General features: G+C 33.8%; 16 protein-coding genes across 16 annotated transcripts; 9 read left to right on the forward strand and 7 right to left on the reverse strand.

Annotated features, from left to right (window-relative positions):
• Positions 1 to 6: 6 nt before the first annotated feature.
• Positions 7 to 203, forward strand: BMR1_03g03791 (hypothetical protein; the record flags this gene model as incomplete). Its single annotated transcript, XM_021482198.1, has 2 exons — positions 7 to 27; positions 48 to 203. The coding sequence occupies 2 exons, from the start codon at positions 7 to 9 to the stop codon at positions 201 to 203; spliced, it is 177 nt and encodes a 58-aa protein (XP_021338744.1).
• BMR1_03g03795 (hypothetical protein) lies at positions 676 to 2,312 on the reverse strand (the record flags this gene model as incomplete). The annotated part of the gene is made up of 2 exons (XM_012793916.1): positions 676 to 1,333; positions 1,354 to 2,312. 2 exons carry the CDS (start codon positions 2,310 to 2,312, stop codon positions 676 to 678), a joined length of 1,617 nt encoding a protein of 538 aa, XP_012649370.1.
• Positions 2,412 to 4,995, forward strand: BMR1_03g03800 (Vacuolar protein sorting-associated protein 35B; the record flags this gene model as incomplete). The annotated part of the gene is made up of 10 exons (XM_021482199.1): positions 2,412 to 2,513; positions 2,568 to 3,261; positions 3,282 to 3,353; positions 3,375 to 3,442; positions 3,466 to 3,802; positions 3,823 to 4,322; positions 4,346 to 4,514; positions 4,537 to 4,589; positions 4,610 to 4,931; positions 4,952 to 4,995. The coding sequence occupies 10 exons, from the start codon at positions 2,412 to 2,414 to the stop codon at positions 4,993 to 4,995; spliced, it is 2,361 nt and encodes a 786-aa protein (XP_021338745.1).
• On the reverse strand, positions 5,758 to 6,674 carry BMR1_03g03805 (54S ribosomal protein L19 mitochondrial; the record flags this gene model as incomplete). The annotated part of the gene is made up of 3 exons (XM_012793918.1): positions 5,758 to 5,928; positions 5,951 to 6,131; positions 6,487 to 6,674. 3 exons carry the CDS (start codon positions 6,672 to 6,674, stop codon positions 5,758 to 5,760), a joined length of 540 nt encoding a protein of 179 aa, XP_012649372.1.
• Positions 6,817 to 7,956, forward strand: BMR1_03g03810 (actin-like protein homolog, ALP1 homolog; the record flags this gene model as incomplete). The annotated part of the gene is made up of 1 exon (XM_012793919.1): positions 6,817 to 7,956. The coding sequence occupies one exon, from the start codon at positions 6,817 to 6,819 to the stop codon at positions 7,954 to 7,956; it is 1,140 nt and encodes a 379-aa protein (XP_012649373.1).
• On the reverse strand, positions 8,609 to 9,817 carry BMR1_03g03815 (Nuclear protein Es2; the record flags this gene model as incomplete). The annotated part of the gene is made up of 1 exon (XM_012793920.2): positions 8,609 to 9,817. One exon carries the CDS (start codon positions 9,815 to 9,817, stop codon positions 8,609 to 8,611), a length of 1,209 nt encoding a protein of 402 aa, XP_012649374.2.
• On the forward strand, positions 10,456 to 12,351 carry BMR1_03g03820 (conserved Plasmodium membrane protein, unknown function; the record flags this gene model as incomplete). Its single annotated transcript, XM_021482200.1, has 6 exons — positions 10,456 to 10,615; positions 10,637 to 10,738; positions 10,761 to 10,902; positions 10,923 to 11,394; positions 11,418 to 11,681; positions 11,827 to 12,351. The coding sequence occupies 6 exons, from the start codon at positions 10,456 to 10,458 to the stop codon at positions 12,349 to 12,351; spliced, it is 1,665 nt and encodes a 554-aa protein (XP_021338746.1).
• BMR1_03g03825 (conserved Plasmodium protein, unknown function) lies at positions 12,976 to 14,908 on the reverse strand (the record flags this gene model as incomplete). Its single annotated transcript, XM_012793922.2, has 3 exons — positions 12,976 to 14,042; positions 14,174 to 14,686; positions 14,707 to 14,908. The coding sequence occupies 3 exons, from the start codon at positions 14,906 to 14,908 to the stop codon at positions 12,976 to 12,978; spliced, it is 1,782 nt and encodes a 593-aa protein (XP_012649376.2).
• Positions 15,276 to 15,764, forward strand: BMR1_03g03830 (hypothetical protein; the record flags this gene model as incomplete). Its single annotated transcript, XM_021482201.1, has 2 exons — positions 15,276 to 15,415; positions 15,605 to 15,764. The coding sequence occupies 2 exons, from the start codon at positions 15,276 to 15,278 to the stop codon at positions 15,762 to 15,764; spliced, it is 300 nt and encodes a 99-aa protein (XP_021338747.1).
• Positions 16,413 to 16,664, forward strand: BMR1_03g03835 (Mitochondrial import inner membrane translocase subunit Tim9; the record flags this gene model as incomplete). The annotated part of the gene is made up of 1 exon (XM_012793924.1): positions 16,413 to 16,664. One exon carries the CDS (start codon positions 16,413 to 16,415, stop codon positions 16,662 to 16,664), a length of 252 nt encoding a protein of 83 aa, XP_012649378.1.
• BMR1_03g03840 (conserved Plasmodium protein, unknown function) lies at positions 16,833 to 18,430 on the reverse strand (the record flags this gene model as incomplete). The annotated part of the gene is made up of 6 exons (XM_012793925.1): positions 16,833 to 17,069; positions 17,090 to 17,362; positions 17,384 to 17,482; positions 17,503 to 17,691; positions 17,764 to 18,055; positions 18,078 to 18,430. The coding sequence occupies 6 exons, from the start codon at positions 18,428 to 18,430 to the stop codon at positions 16,833 to 16,835; spliced, it is 1,443 nt and encodes a 480-aa protein (XP_012649379.1).
• An 81-nt stretch (positions 18,431 to 18,511) lies between these two features.
• BMR1_03g03845 (Ribosomal protein L1p/L10e family) lies at positions 18,512 to 19,432 on the reverse strand (the record flags this gene model as incomplete). The annotated part of the gene is made up of 4 exons (XM_012793926.1): positions 18,512 to 18,683; positions 18,705 to 18,952; positions 18,974 to 19,085; positions 19,107 to 19,432. 4 exons carry the CDS (start codon positions 19,430 to 19,432, stop codon positions 18,512 to 18,514), a joined length of 858 nt encoding a protein of 285 aa, XP_012649380.1.
• On the forward strand, positions 19,668 to 21,187 carry BMR1_03g03850 (Eukaryotic aspartyl protease; the record flags this gene model as incomplete). The annotated part of the gene is made up of 13 exons (XM_021482202.1): positions 19,668 to 20,030; positions 20,052 to 20,077; positions 20,099 to 20,229; positions 20,251 to 20,312; positions 20,334 to 20,372; positions 20,393 to 20,412; positions 20,435 to 20,476; positions 20,498 to 20,565; positions 20,586 to 20,705; positions 20,727 to 20,810; positions 20,831 to 21,045; positions 21,066 to 21,098; positions 21,119 to 21,187. The coding sequence occupies 13 exons, from the start codon at positions 19,668 to 19,670 to the stop codon at positions 21,185 to 21,187; spliced, it is 1,272 nt and encodes a 423-aa protein (XP_021338748.1).
• On the forward strand, positions 21,657 to 22,249 carry BMR1_03g03855 (ubiquitin-conjugating enzyme E2 H; the record flags this gene model as incomplete). The annotated part of the gene is made up of 3 exons (XM_012793928.1): positions 21,657 to 21,700; positions 21,721 to 21,800; positions 21,822 to 22,249. The coding sequence occupies 3 exons, from the start codon at positions 21,657 to 21,659 to the stop codon at positions 22,247 to 22,249; spliced, it is 552 nt and encodes a 183-aa protein (XP_012649382.1).
• Positions 22,505 to 25,824, forward strand: BMR1_03g03860 (DNA repair and recombination protein RAD54 and RAD54-like protein; the record flags this gene model as incomplete). Its single annotated transcript, XM_021482204.1, has 18 exons — positions 22,505 to 22,539; positions 22,560 to 22,732; positions 22,754 to 22,961; positions 23,258 to 23,361; positions 23,383 to 23,454; positions 23,475 to 23,635; positions 23,656 to 23,752; positions 23,774 to 23,862; positions 23,936 to 24,022; positions 24,045 to 24,256; positions 24,277 to 24,394; positions 24,475 to 24,581; positions 24,646 to 24,808; positions 24,829 to 24,963; positions 24,984 to 25,144; positions 25,167 to 25,300; positions 25,394 to 25,575; positions 25,624 to 25,824. 18 exons carry the CDS (start codon positions 22,505 to 22,507, stop codon positions 25,822 to 25,824), a joined length of 2,439 nt encoding a protein of 812 aa, XP_021338749.1.
• BMR1_03g03865 (U6 snRNA-associated Sm-like protein LSm5) lies at positions 25,925 to 26,208 on the reverse strand (the record flags this gene model as incomplete). The annotated part of the gene is made up of 2 exons (XM_021482205.1): positions 25,925 to 26,047; positions 26,068 to 26,208. The coding sequence occupies 2 exons, from the start codon at positions 26,206 to 26,208 to the stop codon at positions 25,925 to 25,927; spliced, it is 264 nt and encodes an 87-aa protein (XP_021338750.1).
• Between the last annotated feature and the right edge of the window lie 526 nt (positions 26,209 to 26,734).

The raw sequence follows: 26,734 nt of genomic DNA on the forward strand, positions 1-26,734 counted from the left end.
TTAGTTATGGACTCGGTCAAATTACGGGTAGCACATTGCTAATGTAGAAATTATGTTTTATGACTTTATTTGGGGGTTATGTGCTAATGATTGTGAAACACATGAAACAGGAATACGTCATCTATCGGCAGAGGTGCGAACAGTTAAAGTTTGATCGGGATAAGAGAGCCAATAATCTCATCTACAAAGCGAGGAACATCTAACTGTATCATACTAATTATAAAATCAGTTTAATATTACGTATATATCTTCTAACTATGACGCATAGATTTGTTGATATCAAGATGGCGATTTTATGATGAAGATCGCATTTTCATCATAAAATAAAATTTTAATACATAGAATTTATTGCAAATTAAAATTTTTCACTCCAAATAATTTTCCAAAATCAGCCACAGCATTATGGATTCTATTACACCGACTCTTAGAATAATGTGGCCAATCATCATTAAAATTATAATTTAAGTGAAAAAGTATACAATTAAAAATATATCATAGGAATATATAACTGTATTCACAATTAATATATAACAAACGCTAAAAATTTACCATTATGTATAATATAATCTAACAAAATTAGTTTTATCAAAATTTAACATGATAAGATAAATAAGGTTGTATATTTACAATCGCAGCCTTTTGTTTGTAATAATTATTATAGTTGTTAATGACGTATCAACTATGCCAGTGAATGCGCTTGTTAAATTCCCATCGTTTACAAACAAATGCGATATAGCAGAAAGCGACCCTTATCCAAGCCAAAAATGGTTCGGCAAAATTCACATTAAATCCACTATATATCAGTGCCATAATAACAATAGAAATGTAATACAGTGTTGATCTTAGAGTTCTCATTTGAGTCATTATAAAGGCTAAAAACAAGCAGCATGATCCTAGTACCTTGCCATACAATCGGGAAAGTATCATAAATACCTTCAACACGTCAATTGCTTCTAGTAACAATTCAAGCAACGGATTCAATTTTGACGCCATAAAATTTCCAATTGAAATGTTACCCATGATCATGAAATTCTTAAGAGTATTAATTTCGGAATATTTCTTCAAATGCAAACACTTCATGCACGTTGTATGTTTATATATATCCTTATACTTGATTTTAGATATTTTATTGTCCTGATCGAGACAGTTGATGCAATACGCTGTGAAATCGCTAGTTGTGTCTTTAATTGTGTCAGCAGAAATTGATAATACAATGAATAATATACCAATGTATAACAGTATAACGGACATTACATTGCCCGGGAATATAAGTATGGTACATAAAAACACCTGTAAAAAGGTATATGAACTGATCCTCAATATCTTATTTAGCCTAAATTAATGAGTTCATACGCATAATTAAGCTTGGCATATACTAACTCACTCTCCTGTAACAGATGCAGAAAATGATCGATCGGCGACAATTCAGATTTAGCGACTACCGGTTTCACCAGTTGTGGTAATTTGAGTAACATATCTTTTTTTAAAATATCACTATTTAACTTAATTGCCACCGAGACGTAATTGCTGAATCTGTGACTGCAACATGGAATTATACAGGTTAAGCAAGCATTTGATTTATTTATTTGTGAATATTGAACACAATTGCACGAGTTGTGTGTATTTGCTGTTGCGTTCATTTGCATGGGAGAAGGTTCCACCAAATAATCTGATGATATACAGTGGTGATAGTACTTGGTAGTGTTGTGGGTCGTTATATAGTTAAATAAGTTACAAACTTTACATTGTGAGCAAGATACTTCGTTGGGTTGGATATTGGTAAGAATATCTCCACAATCGTAGATTGTAGGATTTAAATTGCCAGTGAACTGTAGTATTAAATTATAAAATTTTCCAGGAATGAGATAACCGATGTTAAGTTTCACAGCAGATATGAAAATATCCATATCAACCTTTACATCTTCATTAGTGGAAATATATTGCATAGTTTGTATAATAGGACGATCGTATAATTCAAAAGTCAAAATTGATCTGAATGAAGGGACGATTAAGTCAAATTGGTGGTTGAAGACGATGTTATTGTACGTATCCTGAGGGGAAGAATCTACCTGTTTCTGCATATCAAAGAACAACGTAGTTTCATGTAAATATTTCTCATCCAAATAAATTTTAATCTTAGGATTGAATACAATGCTTGGATTGTAAACTTGCCCATTAGCTAAGCTGGAAAGGAATTGTTTGAGAATTATGCTACATGATGGGAGTTTATAAACTGTCTTACACTCCCCCGTAGTACCAGATCCAGTAACTTCTACGGTGGTTCCATCACATTTATTATCTCCTTTACCCATCGTAATATTTTAGAAATTTGTGGGTAAACTCCAATGATGGTCAACTGATCGTGGTAGGATGGAGTGTTGAGTTATTCCTTGAGTGGGGGGTATAAAATCATGACCTTTGCCTTGGAAAACGATGCTTTTGACCAGGCACAGCTGCTGGAAGGGATGTTAATTGACATAAAGGAGCACTCCTACTACATGCGCAAATCTATAGTATGTCATTAAACACTTTACATAAAGTTACACACATCACATATGCTTATTTAGGAAAAGGAGGATCTAAAGTCTACGATAGTTCACGTTTCTAACATTGTTGGAGAGCTTAGAACATCTAACCTTTCTCCCAAATACTATTATCAGCTTTATATGAGAATATTCAATGAGATGCAACATTTCTCAAACTTCATTGGAGACAAGTCTAAACATGGAATTGATATTTGTGACATATATGATTCGGTACAGCAAGCTGGGTATATTTTGCCTCGAATATACTTATTAACAACAGCAGGTTCTTTCTACATTGCCCAAGGTACCAATGTCTCTCGCCGTATTCTTAATGACATGACGGAGATGTGCAAGGGCGTACAACATCCAATGAGAGGCCTATTCCTCAGGTACTACATGGTACAAATATGTAAAAACAGGCTGCTCGGCTCATCCTCGAACGACCTTAACTCGTTCGAGGATTCACATGAGTTTTTGTTGCAAAATTTTGCGGAAAGTGCCAGTCTTTGGGTAAGACTTGGACAGAACATATTGTCAATAAAGGAGAGGAAGAAACGAGAGACGGAAAGGCTCGAACTTGGAATGCTTGTCAGTACAAATCTTGTATGTATAGCTCAACTGGATGGTTTAGATTATAATATATATGCTAAACGCACACTACCCTTTATTATCGCCCAAATAACTGCAATTAGCGACCAAACATGCTTGCAATATCTTCTAGATTGTGTAATACAAGGTATTCAATATTTTAAATAGCTTTTTCCGACGAATTCCATTTGAGAACTCTTAATGATATACTAGAGACCAGCATTTTGCATCTATCGCCAGGTAATACATTATTTAATACAGAGAACCTGAATTCCATATTGATTAATCTTATGAACAGACTATTAACATTTATAATAAATAACCCAAAGGTAATAAAATAAATAATAAATAGGCTTGCCTTGAAGGGTTGAATGTCTTTGGCATCTTTCAGACTCATATAAATAAAGTAGATCTAACTAATGCTAAAATTGAATCGGCGTTACAACTGCAGTACAACTTTTTAAAATTCACCATTACTTTATACCCAGGGCTGTGGGAGCATATAGAAACTATACTAGAGCGTTCAATTGAAATCATGCAATTGATGAACGTGAAGGATTTATCCCCGGACGTTGATGCTGCGATTAACATAATAACCACTTCGACGGAGGCTTTGGGAATTGCATTTTTGCAATACCCATATATGGAGAAATTTTTGAGCTATTTTTCCTTTGACACTAAAATTGAAGGTAATAAATTGGATATTTAGCATCGTGCAGGGTTATGGACATAATCTCCACCAAATATGTTACGACAATTTCACAGCTAAAATCATTAGTAAATGCATGCAACTCGATTTTCGTAGCTACTGAGGAGGAAAATTGCGAAGTACTACCTAAGATAGTGCAAAATAAACTTGTTAAGCAACAGCAAATGGTGTGGAAGTTGCTGCGTTCTATTGCCTCAGACACGCCTAATGAGGAACTAGACATGATTTTATATCTCCAGAACAAAATTTTGGATAGTGGATATAGGAGATGTGAACTAACAATCCCTTCTATTGTTAATAGATATTTGGAATTGATTTCCAATATATGCTCGCCTGGCGGTTTCACTTCAAGGGCTTCAACACCAAGGAGCGATTGCGGCGGGAGATGGAACGACGAATCGCCTATGAGTCCTATGTCCAGCAATTTTGCAGACCTTTGCCACACTATTTACAGGCTAATACATACTGGAATTCAATCAATCGTTTTAATTGATCCACAGGTAATTACTCGGTTTGATTGTAGAATGCCATAAAATTATCCATTCTGGTGGCCATAAGCGCGAATGAGTGCAATGGTACTTTTAACGAATTCGAACAGGAATGTTGTGAATATATAACAGACGCATTAATTTACTTTGAAGATTATATAGTTGATTCAACCCAGCAGATGGATTTGCTCAAATATATTGCGGGTAATAACTTTATAGCATATAGGGGCCATCAGTAGCAAGATAAGTTATGTCTCGCCACAGGACATGGAACCATTGGTAAATTAGTTTTTATGCAGATGGGAAGGGTCATTAAGAGCGGATATAAATTTATACGCAAGAGAGATAAATGCCGATCTATTCTTATCGCTTCCCACATGTATTGGAACAACAGTGTATACAAAAATCCCAGGCGTGTCTGGGAGTGTTTTTCAAAATGTCGTGAGATAGCAAACTCTGGCCTATATACTAAGCCTATCGACCATTGCAACATGTTGATAGACCTATATGATAAGGCTATTTACTATACCAAAACGAAGGTGGAAATGTTCAATTCACAATTGCTGAAGGAGATAGAGAAGGAAATTCAATCACTACTTAATGACAACAAGTTGAATGAAGGTATGATATGCATCATATAGCACAGGTTAGCCGGTATGAGAAATTGAAAAATGAAAATAATTAGGCGGCAACCACAGTATTAGTATTAGTGTTTTTTGTAATTCTAGCGGTACACTATAATTTAAAATAGCATTATTTAATTTATTATCACATACACACACACGATGTATTATACTGTAGTATTTTTGACGTGTATATTATCATACAATTGATAATATACAATTAAATTTGTGAAATGATTCCTCAGGTATGGGCCATTAGCTAGCGGACTAGTACTAATAGTAACAATATACAGTATAACAATTTTCTATTTAATGTCGGTAATTAATTCCATTGGATATAGCCAAATAAGTGAAATTGGGGTAAATATATATCTTATATGTTAATCATTAATCATTTGTATCTAAATTACTCATTACACAAATGGTAAAAATCACATCTAACATTAAATATAATAATCAATTACCATTGTATAAATTACCAATAAATCATTAATAGACTAAATAAACAAGAAATTTCTTCTTCATAATGTTTATAATCTATTTTATCCTATAAAAATGACACAATTTTCATGGATTCTGTCCACTATAATGTCTACATACATCACATAATGCATATTATTATATATTTACACTAAACCTCGATTTACATGCCTAAAAATTGTAATTAATCGTATTGATAAATATCAGTAATATATATCAACAATTACAAATACTTGATAATAATTGTCTAATGGGATATTGTATACATATAGTAATATACTAGTCTGGCATCTATTGCTGTAAAAACTGACAGTTTAATTGTTATGTTACGCATGAAAAATTAATCAAGATTTACCACGTCTATTTGTGGCTTTCTTTTCTGCCCTTATGTCCTTCCTCATCTGATCCAACTGCTCTACCGGGGTGTAGTCTCGCTTCCTAAAGTCGGGGTCAAGTGTCCTTGTCACTTTAATACCCATTGATTTGGCAGTGCCAATGACATGCCTACAGATTGACTACTTCACAATTATTGCTTACTCGTAGGGACATTCCAATTAGGGGGGGGTCCATTGATTTACATTTAGCGATATGATATATTTCTTTGAGAGTGACATTTCCCACAATTTCGTGTTTACAGCGCCCTGTACCCATAGGAATTCTTGCTACTCGCCTGAGAAACCAGCTGGTAATGGGTGTTCGCATCCAAAATTTATAGCTTCTACATTAGTTTAGTAAAAAACCAGAAAATTGCCACAAAATAAACATAAATCAACACAAACACATATAATCGTTATTGAATATAAATTAACAATAGTTTAATGCATCAAATAACATATAAAACCACACAAAATATTAACAAAAATTATTAGATTAAGAAATAAAATTCAATTAGAAAACAATGATTTAATTGACATTAACTAGACAAGTTAAATAAATTGACAAATTGATAGAATTAGAAGAGGTTAAATCATTTGTTTGAAAGCAAGAAAATTATTACTGAAATATACATCATATCAATTTATTATTAGAAACAAATAGACAGTGAATTAAAAATTACAATATACCGCCCTTACTTGTCTGGATACTGGACTATAGTAACTTGAATTGGTACATTAGCGCGAACATTACTAGTCCTTGTGTTAAAATCTTTGCAAAACTGGGCCATATTAATACCTAGTGGACCCAAAGCCTGGCCAATCGCAGGAGATGGTTTTGCCACTGCTGCTGGTACAATTATACGATAATTTCCGACGTTAACCATACAATAAATTATATCAATTATTTATGAGCCACTGGGGTTGATAAAATAAATAAATGGCTCTATAGATTGTCAGCACCACCAACAGCTGCGATAGATGCTACACACTCGTATATAAACATTGCACTACAATATATCGTGTAAAATGGAACACTCATTGGTCTTAGATATGGGTTCTTATACTACTAAGGCAGGGTATTCGAATGGAAAAAAGCCCGAACACTTAATTCCATCTTTGGTTGGTAACATACGTAGTAAATTTGTAGATAAATTTTCAAAAGATACCTATGTTGGCCAAGAAGCTCTTGAGACTATCGAATATTTATCACTAAGGAAAGTTATTGATCATGGTTATATTCATAATTTTGATGACTATGAACTGTTATTACAAAATGTGTTCAGTAAGTTTGGATTGGAGTCACTAAATGATACTTGTATACTATTTTCGGAACCTATTTTGTCACCATCAAACACACGACATAAAATAATTGAAATCGCATTTGAGACCTTTGATGCCAATACACTAAATATATCTCCGGCCACTTTATTGGCAATTTATGGAATTGGAGAGATTACTGGTACAGTAATAGAAATAGGCGATGGCATAACACAGTGTGTACCAGTAATAGAAGGGTATGTTGAAAAGCAATCTGTGCGTCGTAATGACTTTGGCGGGGCAGAAATCAGCAGATATTTACAAAAATTGCTAGCTCTCGCTGGTTTCCAATTCTCAACTCGCAAAGAATCTACATTTGTCTATGATATAAAAGAAAAGCTCTGTTTTTGTTCATTGAATCCATCAAAGGATGAAGTGAGGACCGATCTAAAGGCGGAATATGTTCTTCCGGATGGCTATACTTTGGCAGATGATATTGACACAGTTTTTATTGAAACGGAAAGATTTTACGCTCCCGAAGTTATATTCAATCCAGTGATAATGGATACTGAATGTCCAAATATCGTTTCTATTGTCTGGGATAGCATACAAGCTTGTCCAGTGCATCAAAGAATGGCATTAACGTCGAAAATAATACTTTCAGGTGGTTCCACAAAATTTGAAAATTTTCCACAAAGGTTACAAGTCGAATTGAAAAATGTCGCTCCGCAAGGAGCTAGAGATATAGTGAAAGTGAATGCTATTGAGGAAAGGGAGTTTTTGCCATGGATGGGAGGTGCCTATTTTGCATCAGAAACCATGAGACAGGCCAACATCAACGCCTGGATTACTTCTGAAGAGTGGGCTGAGTCTGGCATCACCATAATCCAGAAATTCGCACAGATTTAATTTTTTTCGAAAAAATGTTTACAATTTTATTTATTTACCTTTAAGATATTCGCCACGCATTAATTTTATTGTAATGAAATGCACTAGTTGACAATCGGTCAGTTGGGCAATTAGTTAAATAATTTAATTACAGAATTAAGCACTTACAACCCAATCTTAATTTCTTAATTATATGTAGTATATATTTAATATACAGTACATATAATTAACATAATATAAACATACATGCCATATGATTGTATATAAATTTGTAAACAAACACATGCATATTATGTGAGAAATTCATTAATTCCAGTTTCGGCAATAATTCATTATTTATTATAGTATTGTACTGTAATAAACTGCTACAATTCATATATTAATAATACATTTAAATTAATACTGTTTAAATAATCAATTTGTGGTTTTGTCAACTAACTACGCTTACATATTATTCTATTTATATAAAAATATACACTTAAGTTAATTCCTAACTAATTAAAATGACAAATTAACTGTGTACAGTATATCAAATATCAATAAATCTATCGAAAATCACGGAAATTTGGAAAATTCTAAAAATTTTGTTAATAAAATTTCGTTGCATAAAAAATACAATGTAACAACACCAAACAAAATAAAATGAGTATGCTACAAATTACACCTCAATAAATTACTTTATTGTATTAGAATCTATTGGAGAATCCCTCATAGGTGTGGCCAACGGAGTAGCCATGGATGAAACCATTGAACTTCCAGATCTCCTTGATCTGCCAGAATAGGCTTCCCTTAATTGGGTGTCAATTGAACTAGCGGAACTTCTAGCCAATATCGACTTTAACAGACTCGGCTTTTTCTTAAGCAAACTACTCTTGCCCTTTCCATGAGGCATAATGTGTTTCATCCTCAGCTTGTTTGCGATAGCATCTCTCTCACTCACATTTGGCAAATTAAATGGTGTACCATTTACACCCTCTTCTAACTTATCGACCTGGCCAACAGTACCCCATGTGACAATTGGACTAGCATCAATTGCCTCCCCTGCTACAATTTTGGGCGTATAAACGTATTCAGGATCATTTGATACACCAGATGCATATAACCCATGGATAGCGATATTGTCACGCCTTTGTTGTTCCTTATTATTCAGTTGCACAGCATCTTTGTGTGCCATATGCGTCACAATTAGTTCATCAATATGCGATTGATTGATTCTGCAATTTTGGGGTCTAATTTCTGCAGGCATAACAAATTCCTTCTTATTCAATGATTCTGGATGGAACATCAAATTGGTGCGCGCGCGGTACGTAGTGCAAGCGAGATCATTTGACTTTTTACCCTCATTTGTGAGATGCTGTATCTTGTTCATCTTCTTATTGTGTTCATCTTCCACATGTTCAATCCATGCATCTTCCAAATTTCTCTTAGCAATATTGGAAACTAGCAATGAATCGTAGCTTTTGTTGTCTTCGCTAGTGTAGTTTTCTTGGAATTTGGAAAGGGAAGGTAGGTTTACATATTCAAGTGTCCCATCTGCATTCTCCACCTTAACCCTTTCCGTATTATTTATGGCTTCCAACTCCTGTAGAATTTGTTCCTTAACCCTTGTATCCATGCCCGAATTTCTTAACTCTTTATTGGCCCTTAGAACTGGCAGATCGGGGAAAAAATCCCTTTCAATAATCCGCTCGAGACAGCAAATATAATCATCCTCAACTAGGGCTTTTACTTTAGAGTTCTTAGAAATGCGATTTAATGCATATTGATATGGAGTTTTAGGCTTAACCGTACTAATTTCAACGCCCCTTTGCGGTTTGACATATGATTGCGATGGTATCGCGACATCATTTTTACCAGATTTGGTTGCAAGTGAATCACTCATATGTCAATAACACTAGAGTGATATAAAATGACCATTTGATCATTATATTGGCAAATACTTAATTACTAACCCTATATGCTAGTTTTGACGACACCATAATTTATCTATGTAGTCCGATTAGTATAGGTTACCATCATTGTATAATAATTGTACCAGAATAATTATTGTTTAGGAATAGATTTACCAGATATCAATATAGTAGTTTTGGGAATTCTATATTTTTAATGAAAGTTCATTCTACCTAACTGTGATAACAAAAGTCTTGACAATACATGTCATTAGCTTTAAGGAACTTAAAGCTGGAATTAAACACAAATTTTGATCAAATTAATACAATATATGAAATTGTGAAAAAAATTCTAAATTTAAAAAATCACAGGCAAAAACTAAATCTAAGGTATTAGAATTATACCAAGGAAACCCAAATAGAGCCTAAAGAAAATACATGAGGAATATGAAAGATGCAGTAATATATAAATCTCCCCAATAAATCACAGCTAAATACTAAACTGTTCGAAAATTGTTGTTATATATATATATATTAAATAATCCATCCAATCACATATATGTTATATATCATAAATGTAATTACGGGGGCATACAGTAGTTATCATCGCATGGTGTAGTGCAGTGTTGTAATGGTGTCAAAGGTGTCTAACATAAGTTGGCGCAACGTGAAACTGCGCGCGGCCAAGCATGCAGGTTTGTGGATTTTGCGAGTATATTTTGGAATAATTTTGACCCTTTCAATTCTCGACATGTCTTTTTTCACCATCGCATCATCTCACAGGAGTAAAGGTATCTAGTTATTTCATTCAGTAATTGGAATGCTTTTTGTTATAAAACTCATAATCACAAAACATTTCCGCTCTTTTCTATTCCTATTTGCAGCATTTTCATCCAGAGCAGCCTCCTTCCAAGGTGTGAAAACTTACTCACTTAGCTCATAGGGAATCTTCGATCGTGAACGATGTTATGAGCCTTATGTTTATTGTAACCGCTGTTAGCGGAACTTTACACTTAGCCCAAACACTGGTTACATTATCATTCAAACCATACCAATTGACTCTTTGTTTAGTTTCATTGTGAGCCTTGAATCATTCAGTTGCCAATGCGAGCTAAAGCATAGGATCAATGACGGAGATAAGTGCAGACTGCTAGAGAAACAAATATTGGACCGTGCATATTATTTATCAGTTGTAAAGGAAGGGTTATTCCAAGTCATATTCTCTGTTGCTGCCACAATAGCTCTCTCATTCATACTTACATTTGTCAACATTTTATCGTTCATTTTACCAATATTCTTCCACTTTCAATTGGATTCAGGACTATTAGCATCTATAAACAAATTCAGATACGCAATGTTTGAGTTCTTAATTCGGGATTCTGTATATTCAACTGAACAATCAGCAGATATGACCCAATTAATCAGTTTAATACTGTCAATCTACTTTGTTATTGTATTATCGCTAGTGCTTACTGAGTTATTGAACAAGTACTCGTATAATCTGGACGGAGTTATATCGCATCAAATACAAGCCATTCCACAGTGCAATGAGATCAACTTTCAAGATGAAGTAAGCATTTTGTTGTCATTTAGTGCATTTTGGTTCGTGCTCTGGGAAATTATGGGCGTGGCGTTTCCTATATGATAGGTCTTAAGTCTACTGATCGTCAGCCTAAGGCTCTAATGGCTGGGATCTTGCAGCAATCTGCAGTATTAATTCCTGACTATACCAGATCCCCACCTGAACCCATGGGAATTTCCTGTAACCCGATGATGGGAAGCTACTATGATGAAACCAGGCAGAGACAGCATACAGATCCGGTGGTATATAAGATGCTATTGGATCCCAATTCCATTGTAAGTCAACTAAAATTTACCATCATCCTTGTTTTTTAGTTTATGTACACAGATGTAATATACAATTTGTTATGAGTGTTTACTCTCTGTGGCATTGAAACAGTAAACATATACGTTAATAAATGCAATTATTCTTGTAATTTAGTTGTGGAAAACATATGCTGACTCTGGTTTGCGAGTGATTCGTGAAAGTTGTTACCATTTGGCCACCCTATCAAGTTTCATGAACCAATGCGATAACTCTCAACAAGAGATGGAAGTTCACGTCAGGCTGTTTGTTGAGCCCAATTTAGTTGACAATTTCACGTACTTCCCGACAAATTGGGTTAAAATTCGCTTTGCAATGGATTTGATAACTCTGTCTATTCTATACATAAGGGGATTAACCTGTTGGCTATGCATTGCCAATTTACTTGGATGTGATTCTTTCTCTGTTAAACGCGTTGCTAAAAACATTATTGGAGAGTCTATATCTCTGCTAAAGTCTACCGAATCATTTGATGGATATAAAATGGCAAACTCCCCCTTCTACAATTTGCTATCGATGCTGGAGAATGAAATAAGTTTATCGCTCAAGCAGCTTTGTATTTACACCGAGACACTGTTATTTACTAAGTTTGACAGTTCATTTGATACTTATAGGGTTATACAGCATCTGTACGGCAACTAATATGTTTATAGGCGCCAATTACTGTAACTAAAGTTTTCCATCTGCATATTGGCGGCAAAATTATTTGTTACTGTAAAATTTCTATTTAACATTATTTAGTTATTACTAAATACTTACATAGTTAACATCAATTGCATGATTAGTATTTAATTGAGCAAAACACGCACTCGACGACGTTGGTGAATTACTATCATATAAGCTGACGCGTTAAACAAAAAATTAAAAAATTCAATACTTTCTGGGACTAACATAGCTACAGTTTTTTATCCTCAAACGAGGACCTCGCACCATTGAGCGAATCCACTTTTAATCTTGAAGTTATATTTCCTAGCAATTTCCTTGCCGTAATTCCCTACCTCATAGACTATTTTTATCACTAATCCGTTATATAATAATTTTGTAGTCAGGGTGGTTATCATTGTCAGATCGGCATTCATCCAGTCTAAAACTATACTTTAATTCTCTATACTCCGGGGTTTTGAAGTACACCGCGGATAGTCGCTGCTGGTGGGATGGATTTCTTGGGTATGAGCTATATGTATTTAAAGAGAAATTGTACAAGTTCTTGATACATTATTCAGTTTTGTCTCTATAGGCCTGTCACAGTGAACTTTTCGTCACCCCTTAAGGCACTGATTGGCGCTTACGCCTCATCGTCTTTATAACATGCGATATATTTTTGCCCTTTCTATCATCCATAGCATTTACTACTACCTTATTAGCAACCGTATCATCTACCGGATTCTTCCTCCTAATGGGTCTAGAAGTTTTCTTTTCAGCACCAGACCTCAACGGTTTATCATCACTGTAGGATTCTATGTCATATTTGCTATTTCCTTTAAATTCTTCGCTCTCACATTCACCATTCTTATGTTCTTGAGCTTTAAAGCTTGGATTATGCGATTCTACATATGAATCTCCATTGACATCATTAAGTGGGGGGAAATCCGATTTTTTTTTGACATATTTACCGCCGGAAACGCTGGTACTTATGTCGTTTCGATCGTTGTTGCCGATGAAATCTTCCTTGACAATTCTAATAGCAGGGCCTTTATAAGCAGAGGCTAAGGAACCTTTCTTGTATTCATTTCCATAGCCAAAAGAATCTTTTCTGTGTTCCGTATTATAATCCTTAGAGTAATCTTTATGATATTCCTTAGAGTAACCCTTCAAATCTTTAATCTCCCTAGCAGATCTACTAGATTTTTCACTCCTGCTTGTACGTTCTATATTCTCAACCTTCTCAATTTTTTCATATTTATCAAAATGACGTTCACGTCGCCCATGCTTCTCAATCTTTTCCACCCGTTCGTATTTATCTAATTTCTCGTACTTTTCGTATTTCTCAAGTTTCTCAACCTTTTCGTAACGTTCGAAACGCCCAATTTTGTATTTCTTATCGTAGCTCCTTTTCAAGTGTTCCTTTGACACTCTATTCTCAACATAAGCGTCACTATTATATTCTTGTGACTTGTCTATTGACTTTTTTTTGTGAAGTGCTTGAGTGTTGGTTGTTTGTTTCATTGATTCGCCTGATTCATTAGAACCTTTATGGATTATATTAAGAGTTGATGACTGGGGTTCATATTCATCAATTTTGGTGAGTAAAGGAGGTATTTCGATACTTAGAGGCTTAGATCTTGGTTTTAGAATTAATTTGGGTCGTTCATTAGACGTGGATTTTGGCTCATCTACATTATATTTTATCAATGTTTAGCAATGAGTAATTTTTAAAATAAAATATAACGTGAAAAATGTGTAAATTTTGATTAAAATATACATATAAATACCATAACACATAAGATCTATTCAAAAAATATACCTTTGATGGACCTATTACTATTCCAATCAAAGCCCTTAGTATCATTAACGGACGCTTCACTATCATGCTTGATGCCCCTCTCATTATTAGCCTTATGTAAATTTTCACTAATAAATTTATCCCGGGTCATCGAGTAAACAGGAGCCGTTGTCTTAACACCACCTTTATTATTTCTTCCAATGCTAGGCCTTTCCCAGGGATCGATAAAAATGTAATTGTCTTTGCCCCTAGCAGAAGTAGAAGAGCTGCTGGATACTGCATTAGGGGCTCTTATCTTTCCAGAATGCTGCAAAGCCTTTAACATATGCCGATCATCCTTAAATGAGACTAAAGCCGAGCAGTTATCAGTGCTGTCAAATGTTATATGGTGGATTTGTAGTTCTCTGGGCAGAATTTCCTTAATTTGTCTGGCAGTGGTATTTTTGGTAAGGTTACTAAGTTTCACTACATAATCAGTATGGCCCCTTTTTTCACCTTCCGATTCTATTGGTGTAGGTTCAGTATCCGATCCATCTAAATGATAGTTTACTTACTGAAAGAAGAATCAGTGTCATCCATTTCATCGGCCCAACGATATGTGTTTATGGTACCGGCTGTTGGAGTGTTGGTTGCATTTGAGGCATTACTTACAGTGCAATTTGAGGAGTTGTTTTGGCTGATATCGAGTTTTGAAATGTCTGAACTCAATTGGGTGATATCAGAGGAGGTTTTAGGGGCCGTTTTGGCGAAATGCATTTTGTAGCTACTTCAGTAATTACACCAGAAAAGAGTCATGAATGTTTCACTTGGCACAATCCATTAAAACGCGATGTAATATATATTAGATGTGTTATAGAATCTGGTAACCCCAGAATTATCTATAGTATCAGCACCATATGCAATCGCCCACAAGGTACATTTCTTCAGACACCATTTGACACTTGAAAAATCAAAAAATGCACCATTAATCCGCTATTATCCATATCTCCAAAATTACCGACATCACACTGTTACATACCGCGATAAACAACCCACTTTACAGTGCATTATATAGAATCCACACAGATCAACAATTTATATTTACAATGCTCAAGATAGCATTATCTAAACATTAAATGACAGAATGAGAGATGATACCGTACCGCTGGTTGCAGAAAAACTGCCGATTATATCACTTACTTGGGACGAACTTAAATCAGTTTTGTCTTGGAACAACATTTACAACAACATTATACAGGGCGATTCGAACTATTTTTATTATGTGTAAGTCTAGCTATAATCATATTGATGATTATTACTTTTCAAAAAATTACTTGACTAATAAACTTAATATTTTCCCATATAAAATTACATTCAAACCAGTATTATCCATGCATATAATTGTATTTCAATTAAGTACATCACTTATACATAGATATATTAATAGTTATTTAAATGCAATAATCAATTTAGATCTGCGTTGACATTCATAACACTGTACATTGTACTATATATATACTACAAACGGGAATCATACATTTTACACTACTATCTGCTGGACTTTTCACATTTAAATTTGCCAAGAAAAAAATGTGTTCTGACCTACCGTCAATACAAGGAAAAGATAATATGAGACACATTTTAATTACTCTAACCAACCATAAAATTGCGTAGTGTACAATTATGCTAGAGTTTGTTAATACCAATACAAAGTGCATATATATCTTTATAAAAAACCCGTATTTCCCTACTTTTTCATTTGTTATGATAGATGAAGGAAAAATCATTATCCAACTGACCATGTGTTTTGCAGAGGAAAGTATGGTCACTAGGCTCAAGACAGATATTTACAACTATAAAATGGGCCAAATTGTTGTATAGGACTGATAGGTAAATATAGCAATAGGCGAAGACATGAGTGTGGATTGACTACGGCTACCAATGAAATTTTTGTGGGCGGTTCTCTAATGTGCATCTATCGCGGAAAACTAATTTTATTTCAACACCTAATTTTTAGTGTACATTTTACGACATAAATATTGGCAATAGATTCATTAGACACTGTGTCTTACGATACAGAGATAATTCTATTTTGGTTTGTATAATTACAATTTTACGTTTCAGCCTATATTACCAATGTCTTAATGGTTGAATAAAGCCTTTTAACGGTCTAAATAACCATATATTATATAATTTGTAGGCAAATGTTACGTAAAATTAACTAATATATATTAGTAAATGTGAAGGGTTTTTACTGTAGTGCTGGTGATTGATTTGTATCATGGACGCCGCTATATCCAATTTGTCTGCCAAAGAGCGAGAAGCTGTTATGGCAGAATTTGACAAAGTACAGTATCAGGATACTATGGAAACATACAATGGAATAACTCAAAGATGCTTTAATGAGTGCGTTACTTCCTTCAAGTCTAAAGATTTGGATAAACGCGAGACTGAATGTGTTGGAAATTGCGTCAAAAAGTTTATCGCATATTCGCAAAGAGTTAGTATGAGGTTTGGAGAGAAAGCTTCTTAGCATATTCATTCTACAACGTTATAGTACATTGCTCTTTATCTTATATACCAGTTAACTACTAACTCATAAAACATACGGGAATCTACAATAAAACTATCTGCCCATATCTATATTTCTAGATATAAATATTACTTAATACACCCTACAGAACAGTGATTAAACTAAAGATTAATTTGTTAAAACTTCCAATGCATTCTTCACAAGTCTAGCTTCCCTATCGCTCATTTCATTGCCCTTAAGACTAGTTAATTTACCCAAGTGCTTATTTATTTTATCCACTAGGTTTAGATCTTTTATTTGGTAAAATGACATGCCATGTAACAAACATATTGCCATCTCCCTACTCATCTCATCCACTCTGCCACTCAATTCTTGTACTATTAGTTCCATACATTTATATACATCCTGCGTCACAGATTATTTACCTCATTCACGATCAAAAACGCTGCATAACACTCCATTATCCATAACAATCCACAAGTCGTAGAATTTTTAATAGCAAATTTATGGCCACTCTTATCTAGGCACCAATTATGTTTAAGAGAAATTATGACAAACTCTAACACTTCCTTGTCATCTATGTGTAAGATAAAATATGACTTGATAATCATGCAAATCTGATCAAGCGTGTAATCTTCCAGATATGAAACTAAGTGCTTGCCAGAATAATACATCAATGGCCCATGCAAATGATTAAGCTATATTAGTTTGGACTATACCTTTGCAAATGAATATGCCAACGTCGCTACTGCTTGGGGATATAATTCATTTGATTGTTTACCAACTCTTTCAGCTAACACTTCTAGTAGCTTAATTTCCTAAATGAATGGAATTATACTTTGTAATTAGCTCGTGATACGGCTGATGCCACTAAGCAACATGAGTGTATGTTAAATTCGTCGATTCGCAACTGGATTATCATTGAATATCTTTGGAACAAAGATATATCGTCATTATATTTGGAAATAGAATTTAGGATAAGTGATAGACCCTGAGATGAAAATTTTGGCTTATATCTCATTATTTCCTATATAAATTAGTTTAAAATATTTTAAATTCATTTTATGCAGTAAATAAATATCAATAATAGAATACATACTCGTGCAATAAACATAGCAACTATCTTCGAATTCCCCAGTTTAAGTCGCAATAAATAATTTGAAGACAAAGATAGTGACTTTGGATCATTACTAGATATTGTCTTGCAAAAATGAGACGAAACCACTGTTATCAGTTGCAAATCGTCACAATTAATCTTGCATAGGCCACCCAATAAAAGAGATAATTCTTTTGGCCCAAATTTATCTATTTTATCAGAGACAGAGCATTTTATAGGGTAAAACACATAGAGATTGCACGAATTTAGCGAAGCATAGCTATACAATAATGTACTGAATAAATTTGTAAATCTACCTTAATTCATATGGATTCATCATGGGTGCCAATTTTGCTGCATGTTTTGATAATATTTGCATCATGAACTCATTTTTAAAATTCAAAAGTGAAAATGATTTCAGTACACTGGTTATTTGTTTTGTTGTTAAAAAGGGGACACTCTTATACAGATTGGTAGACAGAACTGATAGTAATTGCGTATGTTTGTATCTCATGTGACCAAACGAGTGGATGATTGAACATATACTGGTGTGATTGAGATTATCTACTACATTTTTGATCTTCTCACAATATCCCTTCCACAAATCTAACGATGTTTCACCTGCACGGGCCGATTTCATTATCTCAACTGCCAATGATTGTAATTTCATATTCAATAATAATTATTACCAAATATAAATGCTGATCATTAATAATCAACAAAAATTAGTAAATAATAAACTATGCGGCAATCAACCAGAATCGGTGAATAGTGGAAGTGATACATCTGACCAGCTCAAATTGATAGCTCTAATAATACTCATTTTATTTTTGGTTAGACAATTTGCCACATCATTAATCACAGCCTTTATGTTATCAACTAGCTGATTATGAGACATATTTGTATAACCAATTTTTACACTACTATGTTTAGCGATTACTTACCTTGATGGGCCAGCAGATCTACGGAAGTATACATAAGAAAGGAGTTTGTTAATAATTTCGGGTAATTTTAACTTATCAAACTTATATGCGATTGGCAATTTCTTCTTTTCAATAAAATATTTGCCCAGTGCGGAGGGCATACTAGGTACTATGGCTTTGTCACATATAAACAGGTCGTAACTATCACACAATTCTCGCCTATTCTTGTATTCCCTATATCTAGTCTTTAACTTCTTTAAACCAATTATCTAATTATAAAAATAAATTACCTTTTTAATTTGCGGTATGTTAGCCGACTTAAATGCCTCCTTCCAGGATTCATGAGGGTCCTTAACTATAACACAAATGTCCTTATCCAAGTATATCGAATTTGGAACTTTACTATATGAGATGATTTATTACATAAACAAAGGTCTGACTTGTGGCTCTATGATCATATCATAAGTTGTAAATGATATGAATATTGGTTGGGGACGATCGAGCAGATCCAATTTCATGGAAGCGCATCTCCTTTCATCGATTGCCTGTAAAATTCTTATAATCAAATTATCATCAATACAACCAATTATATGATCGACACTCTTATAATTTATTGGCTTAACTGATTTGGAGGTTTTATTGCATACACTTTTTGGTTTGGAAAGTTTGGATATGAGTTGTTTGGACACTTTTTGCGATTGTTTCGTGTTAGTATTTTTTACAAGTTTTCTAAACACAGATTTTGCCATATGTCACAAAAATTAGTCAAATTTTCGTTTGGAAATCTTCAATATGCAATTTCATTCATGCCAACGTATAACAACTGACGTTGAGGATATACCCCAGATGAGTGTGTTAACGGTTGCCCATAAACTCTAAAATACCTTAATCATTTACACATTTCATAAAAACATGTTTTAATAGTTATTATGTGTAACTACAACAACTGCCACAATATGACTACTTTGTAGCCAACCACTATTTATGTATATTTCTATTAAATACATATATTTTATGATGTTGTCCTTCAAATTCTCATTGAAATTTATTTATATACTGATCGCTAATATAAAACCTGCCAATTTAGTCATTTTATCTTGTCCATCGTTGAAAATTGACGAATTAAATACTGAAAATAATATACCCAATGGAAGGCTGAAGAAATTCCACATAAACACTCTAAATCATTATGGAAATCCAAGTTTTTTTCAGATAAAATCAAATCCCTCTATTGCTTATAATAGTGTAGAACTGATTGCTGACCTTAATAACATCTTGTACGGACAAATCAACATTGGTACAGATCCCAGTTATACATTTAACGTAATTTTTGACACAGGATCTTCGGTAAAGAATGATTTAATTTAGGAAGTTTGGGTACCCTATAAAACATGGTACATCATTTTATTATTTAGCAACTGCAAGCAGTGCCTAAATAAGCATAAGTATTCTAAGAGTTCAACGTTCAAACCTGTTAAAGATGAAAGTGGCAATGCCACAGCTGTGTCTGTTAGATATATATCTGGATCTATCAATGGGTTTAAAGGTATAGCATTTGATTACTCAGGAATTGATGACATAAAACTAACCGATAGTTTAACTGTCCCAGGCGTTTGCATTGGGCTTGCAGTATGTAAATGTGTTATGCAGACAAACTATGAAATGCCAAATTATGTTAAAATGACCTGGGTAAGTTTATCATAATCTAGGATGGTATCATAGGATTGGGGTAATGACATTAATTTATGTAGCTTCCCAAACACAGAATCATTAGATAATGGATTAGATTCTTTGTATACGAATTGTTAACATAGGGTTAAAAAGTTAACCAATGGATTACAGAGTGGTATGAGGAATCAGTTTTCCTACTATGTCCACAAAGGTCCGAATTATTTCATATAGATTCAACTGGCGGATTTATAAGAGGAATGATCACTTTTGGAGGAATAGATAAATCGCTACTCTCCAATGGGAATATTTTTTATTGGACAAACTGTGCCACGGACACTTCGTATTGGACAGGTAAATCAAATATTAATCCAGTAAACTTTAAAGTATCAGTTTCAAATTATAACAGTTCATCCGCAAATATCATTGGTATCGCAACAAGAGGCATTCTAGATACTGGTACACTTGGTTTAACTTAGGGAGCCAACTAATTTACATACCTAAGGAGGATTACCAACAATTAGGATTGGGAAACTTAAATTGTAAAGAATCACATACATTACCCACTTTGAATTTAATATTCTCTGATACTATAGGAGGCGATTTTACACTAAAATTGGCACCTAACGACTACGTAATTAACTATGGAGGAGAAGATTGCGATTTGGGGATAATAATGGAGGATCAAACTGAGGTAATAATTTTTCAATTTAGAATTATGGAATAGAAGGATGGACTTTAGGCCAGGTATACCAGAATATACGCAGAAATTCTTTCAGGTTTTCCATACCATATTCGACATTGACTCTAGGAGCGTTGCCTTTAGGACTGTGTAAACAGACATGTAGTTTAAGTATATTTAATATATAATTTTATTACAAAAAATAAAAATCATTTAATTTAAGCCATAATAAAATCCTACACATAAACAATTATTGGGGCGTAAAATTTTCTATGTAATAGAAAAATTGATAAAGATGTAAAAGTGTGGATAATTTGATAAGTATTTAGAATAATGCTTCAATAAAATACAAAAATTATCACTTCGTTAGAATTAAGTAATAAAATAGAGTTTTCTATTGGGTATAAAATAAGAGTGCCGTGGGGCCCTCAACTAATTATGGGCTTGTTCATAAAGTTAAGCATCTAGCTGTATATAAATCACTCATACAGTGTTGAATTTTAATTGCTCAGCCCATAATTAGCCATATTTTTGTTATTTACACCTTTTAACACTCATAGAAAAACGTATCTATTCACGTGTTTAAATACCATACACAACGGTCGATACAATCTATATTGGAGATGACATCACAGCAAATTAGAAAGCAATCGGATTTCACCAAGCTGTAGGCATTCAATAATATAGTTTGATGGCTGGATATGACCTTAACTTAAACAATGGTTCAACACAGGATTTTAACGTTACATTTCATGGACCAGTAGGCAGTAAATGAATATTTTATGCAGCTGCATACGAGGGTGGAGTATGGCAAGTACATGTGACGCTTCCTGATGATTACCCCTTTGCTTCCCCTTCAATAGGCTTCGATAATAAGCTTCTCCATCCCAACGTAGATGAGGCATCGGGCTCTGTCTGCCTTGATGTAATTAACGAAGCTTGGACGCCAATCTATTCATTAGTCAATGTTTTCGATGTATTTTTACCACAATTGCTAACCTATCCAAATCCATCAGATCCACTCAATTCAGAGGCTGCGTCACTTCTAATGCGTGACAAGGTTTCATATGAAAAGAAGGTCAAAGAGTATGTCAAATTGTACGCTAGTAGGGAAGTCTGGCAACAGAAGCAGGATAAGATGGTCAAGGAGACATCGGCGGAAGATTCGGAAATCAGTGACTTCGAGTCAAATCCGGTCAATTTGGACGATTTTTAGCAATGCCTGTTACATATTGGGCTTCAGTTCATCTTTTTGCTACAATCGCATATGTACATCACTAATAACCGACAAGTCACAACTCATAGTTTCTTGGGCCATTCTTTTCACTATGTATTAATTACTAGTGTAATTGTCTATGTTTAGACACTATCATTAGCCATGTGTATATAAACTATTTTCGAATTTTATGACTTTAGATGTCGCGTGTAGAGTTGCCCCCATTGAGTAGTGGTTATCGTTGTTATAGACGCAATGATTGCAATACGCAATTATAAACGGCCACAAAGGTATATAATGTACGATTTAGCACTTTGAGCGACGGTTTGGACACAAGTGATCGATACACATCGCATCCGCTTAACAGCTATGACTACAGTATTTGTCTAATCCGCGCTCCGCTGCTCTCTTTATTGAGTGTAGAGAATGGGCCTACTTTTAAATTCAAGCCTTTTAAAAGTCCACTCCAGGGCCACGTTCCTGGTACGAAAATTAATAATTTAGGTAGCAGTGCTGAATCTCAAAGGAAGACTCTAGGGTGTAAAATCAAGAGTCTCAATAATTATTCGTGTCGCCAATTCATCAAGTCATCCCGCTCAAATTTGGAGATTGATGATGTTGATTACTCCGATGTCGATCCATTGGTGTTGTATACACCTTCTCCGGAGTCTAAAATTCTCAAGCCAGTTGTGGTGGATCCCATGCTTTCCAAGTATGCTTATTTCTATTATATTGTAAAAATTTCAAATTTAAATGCAATTTTAACAACATATTTCTCAGAAATATGTCTAAAAACATTTGTTAATATATATATATATCCGAAATAATTACTTTGTATTAAATATTATTATATCGATTACATTTATATGCTCTATTGTTTGTTATATATAATAAATTGTGTTTTTAATATATCAATGGAATAGGTTAATAAACATTTTAATTTACTAATAAATATTTAAAAACATCTGAAATATGCTTCATAAAAATTGTTATCATATATTTATGCAGACACTTGCGGGACCACCAAAGGGAAGGTGTCCAATTTGTCTTTGATTGCCTCTCCGGACTAAAAAAATTCGATGGCCAAGGGTGTATCCTAGCAGATGATATGGGTCAATTACAACATAATTTAGGGTTGGGTAAAACTCTGCAGAGTATTACTGTCATGTGGACTCTGTTAAATCAAGGTATTACTGGGAAACCAGGTATCATGCATTTAACATAGCCGCCAGGAAATGTGCTATTATATGTCCTGCAACATTGGTTAGCAACTGGGAAAGTGAAATTGCAAAGTGGTTAAAAGGGCGCTGCCCGTGTACCGCTGTTTCAGATAATAGCAGAGAGAAAGTGGTATCAAAATTTCAGGGCTTCAAATACGACTACAAGGTACAAGATAATTTATTCAGTCAAGAGTGATAATATCTAGCTATGAAACATTCAGATTGCACGTTGATAAGTTGGAAGGCGTACCTATTGATATTATTATTTGTGACGAAGCACACCGTATGTATTTATTTTATATAGGTTTGAAAAATGATAAAGCCCAATCTACTAAGTGTATAATCAACATACCCGCGAAGATGCGTTTGTTGCTTTCTGGAACTCCAATACAGGTTAGTTTATTGTATTTTATAATATAATTTTTGTTTTAATGAAAAATTTATTTATATAATACTATTTACGCAGAACGATTTAAACGAATTTTACGCATTAGTATCAATATGCAACCCTAATGCGCTGGGCGATATCAATTATTTCCGAAAAACATACGCAGTATGAACTAATATTTAGCCAGAATCCAATTGTAAATGGGCGATCCAGTGACATTTCATCAAAAGAGTATAAATTGGCCGAGCTAAGACTAAAAGAATTGTCAGATATCACCAACCAATTTGTGCTTAGGCGCACTAATGCACTTTTATCTAAATTACTGCCCCCAAAGATTACAATGAATGTATTTTGCAATATGACGCCAATTCAGCAGACAATGTACGACCTATTTACTACGTAGGTCACCTCTGATTTAGGACAAAAATTTTGTATAAAAAGACCGATAGCAAAATACCAAATAAGGGGTTACTTGCCATTAAGGGGCTAATGGCTCTTTGTAACCATCCATTCCTAATCAGCGATCCATCTAAGCTTGTAGGCCATTATTACTTCATTTATTGGTTTTATTGATTTGTTTAAATCAATATAAAATTTTTTACTAAAATTAATTCTAGGGAATCGATGGATTGAATGATATGATACAGGAACTCAAATACGCATCCAATGGCCGTTCTAAAAACATTCGATATGATCTTTCGGGCAAATTATATTTGCTTTACTGGTATGTATAAGTTTTTATTATATAACAAATTTTTTTTGAAAACATGTCAAAAACACTAACATAGCTTGCTACATGAGATTAAGTGGAACACTGATGACAAAGTGGTAATTGTTTCATACTACACGCAAACATTGTCTTTGATTAAGAGATTATGCCGCGAGTGTAATTACACTTATACATGTCTTGACGGTTCAGTTCCACCTAAGAAACGACATGCTCTAGTAACGGTAAATAAGTTGTCATGTAGAAATTCAATGATCCTTTCTCTGATATTTTCGTATTTTTACTTTCCTCAAAGGCTGGCGGGGCTGGGGTTAATCTTATAGGGGCAAACAGGCTGATCATGTTTGACCCAGATTGGAATCCTGCCTTTGATTACCAAGTATTTAAACATTGATTTAGGCTTTGGCCAGGATTTGGAGAGATGGACAAAGAAAAGTATCATACATTTATCGCTTGTTTTGTAATGGAACCATAGAAGAAAAGATTTTACAGCGGCAATTATCAAAAGGATCATTAAGTTCCATGCTTGTAACTGATGGGCAAAATGAGATAGTTGAAGGGTAGCGCTAATTAGTAATATAGGTTGTCTATGGAAGATTTACGTGACATATTTACACTGAAAACCAACACATTGTCAAATACGCACGACACTATTGGATGTAAGAATTGTACAGATAAATCATACAAAGCACAGGATGTGGATTTTGATGAAAAAGGTATACGCTAAATTTTGTGTCTTAATGGAATATATTTATTTCTTTAAAAACTTAATAGATCATTTACAAATTGGCATTTCGTGTTTAACGCAGATTTAAATACTTGGGCTCATCACTCGGACATCGAAACCCTTCCAGACGAAATACTGCGTAATGCCGCGACCAGGATACCAGAGACACTTATCGGTACTATAAGCGAACCGCCCAAAGGTTATAGGCCTGTATCGTTTGTATTCAGCTGCTATATTGATTTCAAACAACAAACCATTCAACATGTACGATTAACTCTCCTCTAACCCTATATATACAAACAGTTAATGTAGAATACCGACGATATAAAAAATAGTGAAGATGAAAGCAACCTCGTGAATACCACCAAAATTGTGGCAAAAAACCCCGCCAAGGAAGCTGAAAATGTGGTAAATGTGGTAAAAGAGCCAACAAGGTTGAGGGAGAAAGAGAGAACAAGAAAGGACAGTGATTATTTGTACTTGGAAGAATCATTATTTAGCGATTCCGATTAAATATACACTTTCCTTACTTTGATCTTCAATATTTACTTTTTTAAAAATTAATTATAATGGCGTAGTTATTAAAGTATATGATCAATAATTATTAGATGAATTATGGCGATTTCCCTCTCGGTATGAGCATAACGATATTGTTACCGTTGAGTAAACACTTGTCAATATTTTCTACAGTATGACCCTGAGGCGAATAGGTGTACTCTTTAACATCTTCCAAAACCTATATTAACCTTTACTTGCCATATTCATATAATCGTCGAAACCACAGAGAATTCCATCTAGCTCTTTGTCATTCTTCATAATTATCCACATACGATTACCAATGCATTTATCGACTAGCGCAAGGGGTAAATAGCAGGGGCCACCCTCTATGGTAGACATTGTACAGTAATGATTATGAGGCTACACTCATATACTGTTATTTGACGATTTTCAATTCATGATTTATTATACAATTTATCCATTCTTTATTTAAAATTACACATATAATACTTATTGTATGCTTATAACAGTTATACGAGTGTAATAATATATAGAAATTGAGACTCCAAAAATTTCCTAAGAATTACTGCCATTTTGATTACCTTTAATTTACTTTGCTAAAAATTTTATATTATATAGAGCTTATTGATTTCTTAACATTTATTTAAGGATATATGACCAATTATTTATAGTACTTATACATTAATATTCAAACGTCTAATTGTTGCTAATAATAGACGCTAATTTAACCATTTAATTTTTTCCTGCTTTATGTTATTTATAATATATTTAATTTATAAAATTTTAAATTAAATTAATATATTTGTTTATATATAACACATGTAATATATTTGCTCTTAATATAGTTACAATTTGTAAAAATTCTTAATTTAAATATAAATTCCAGCTACAACATAAAACTCAT

The sequence above is a fragment of the Babesia microti genome, chromosome III (assembly GCF_000691945.2).
Source record: "Babesia microti strain RI chromosome III, complete genome".
Classification (NCBI taxonomy): Eukaryota; Apicomplexa; class Aconoidasida; order Piroplasmida; family Babesiidae; genus Babesia; species Babesia microti.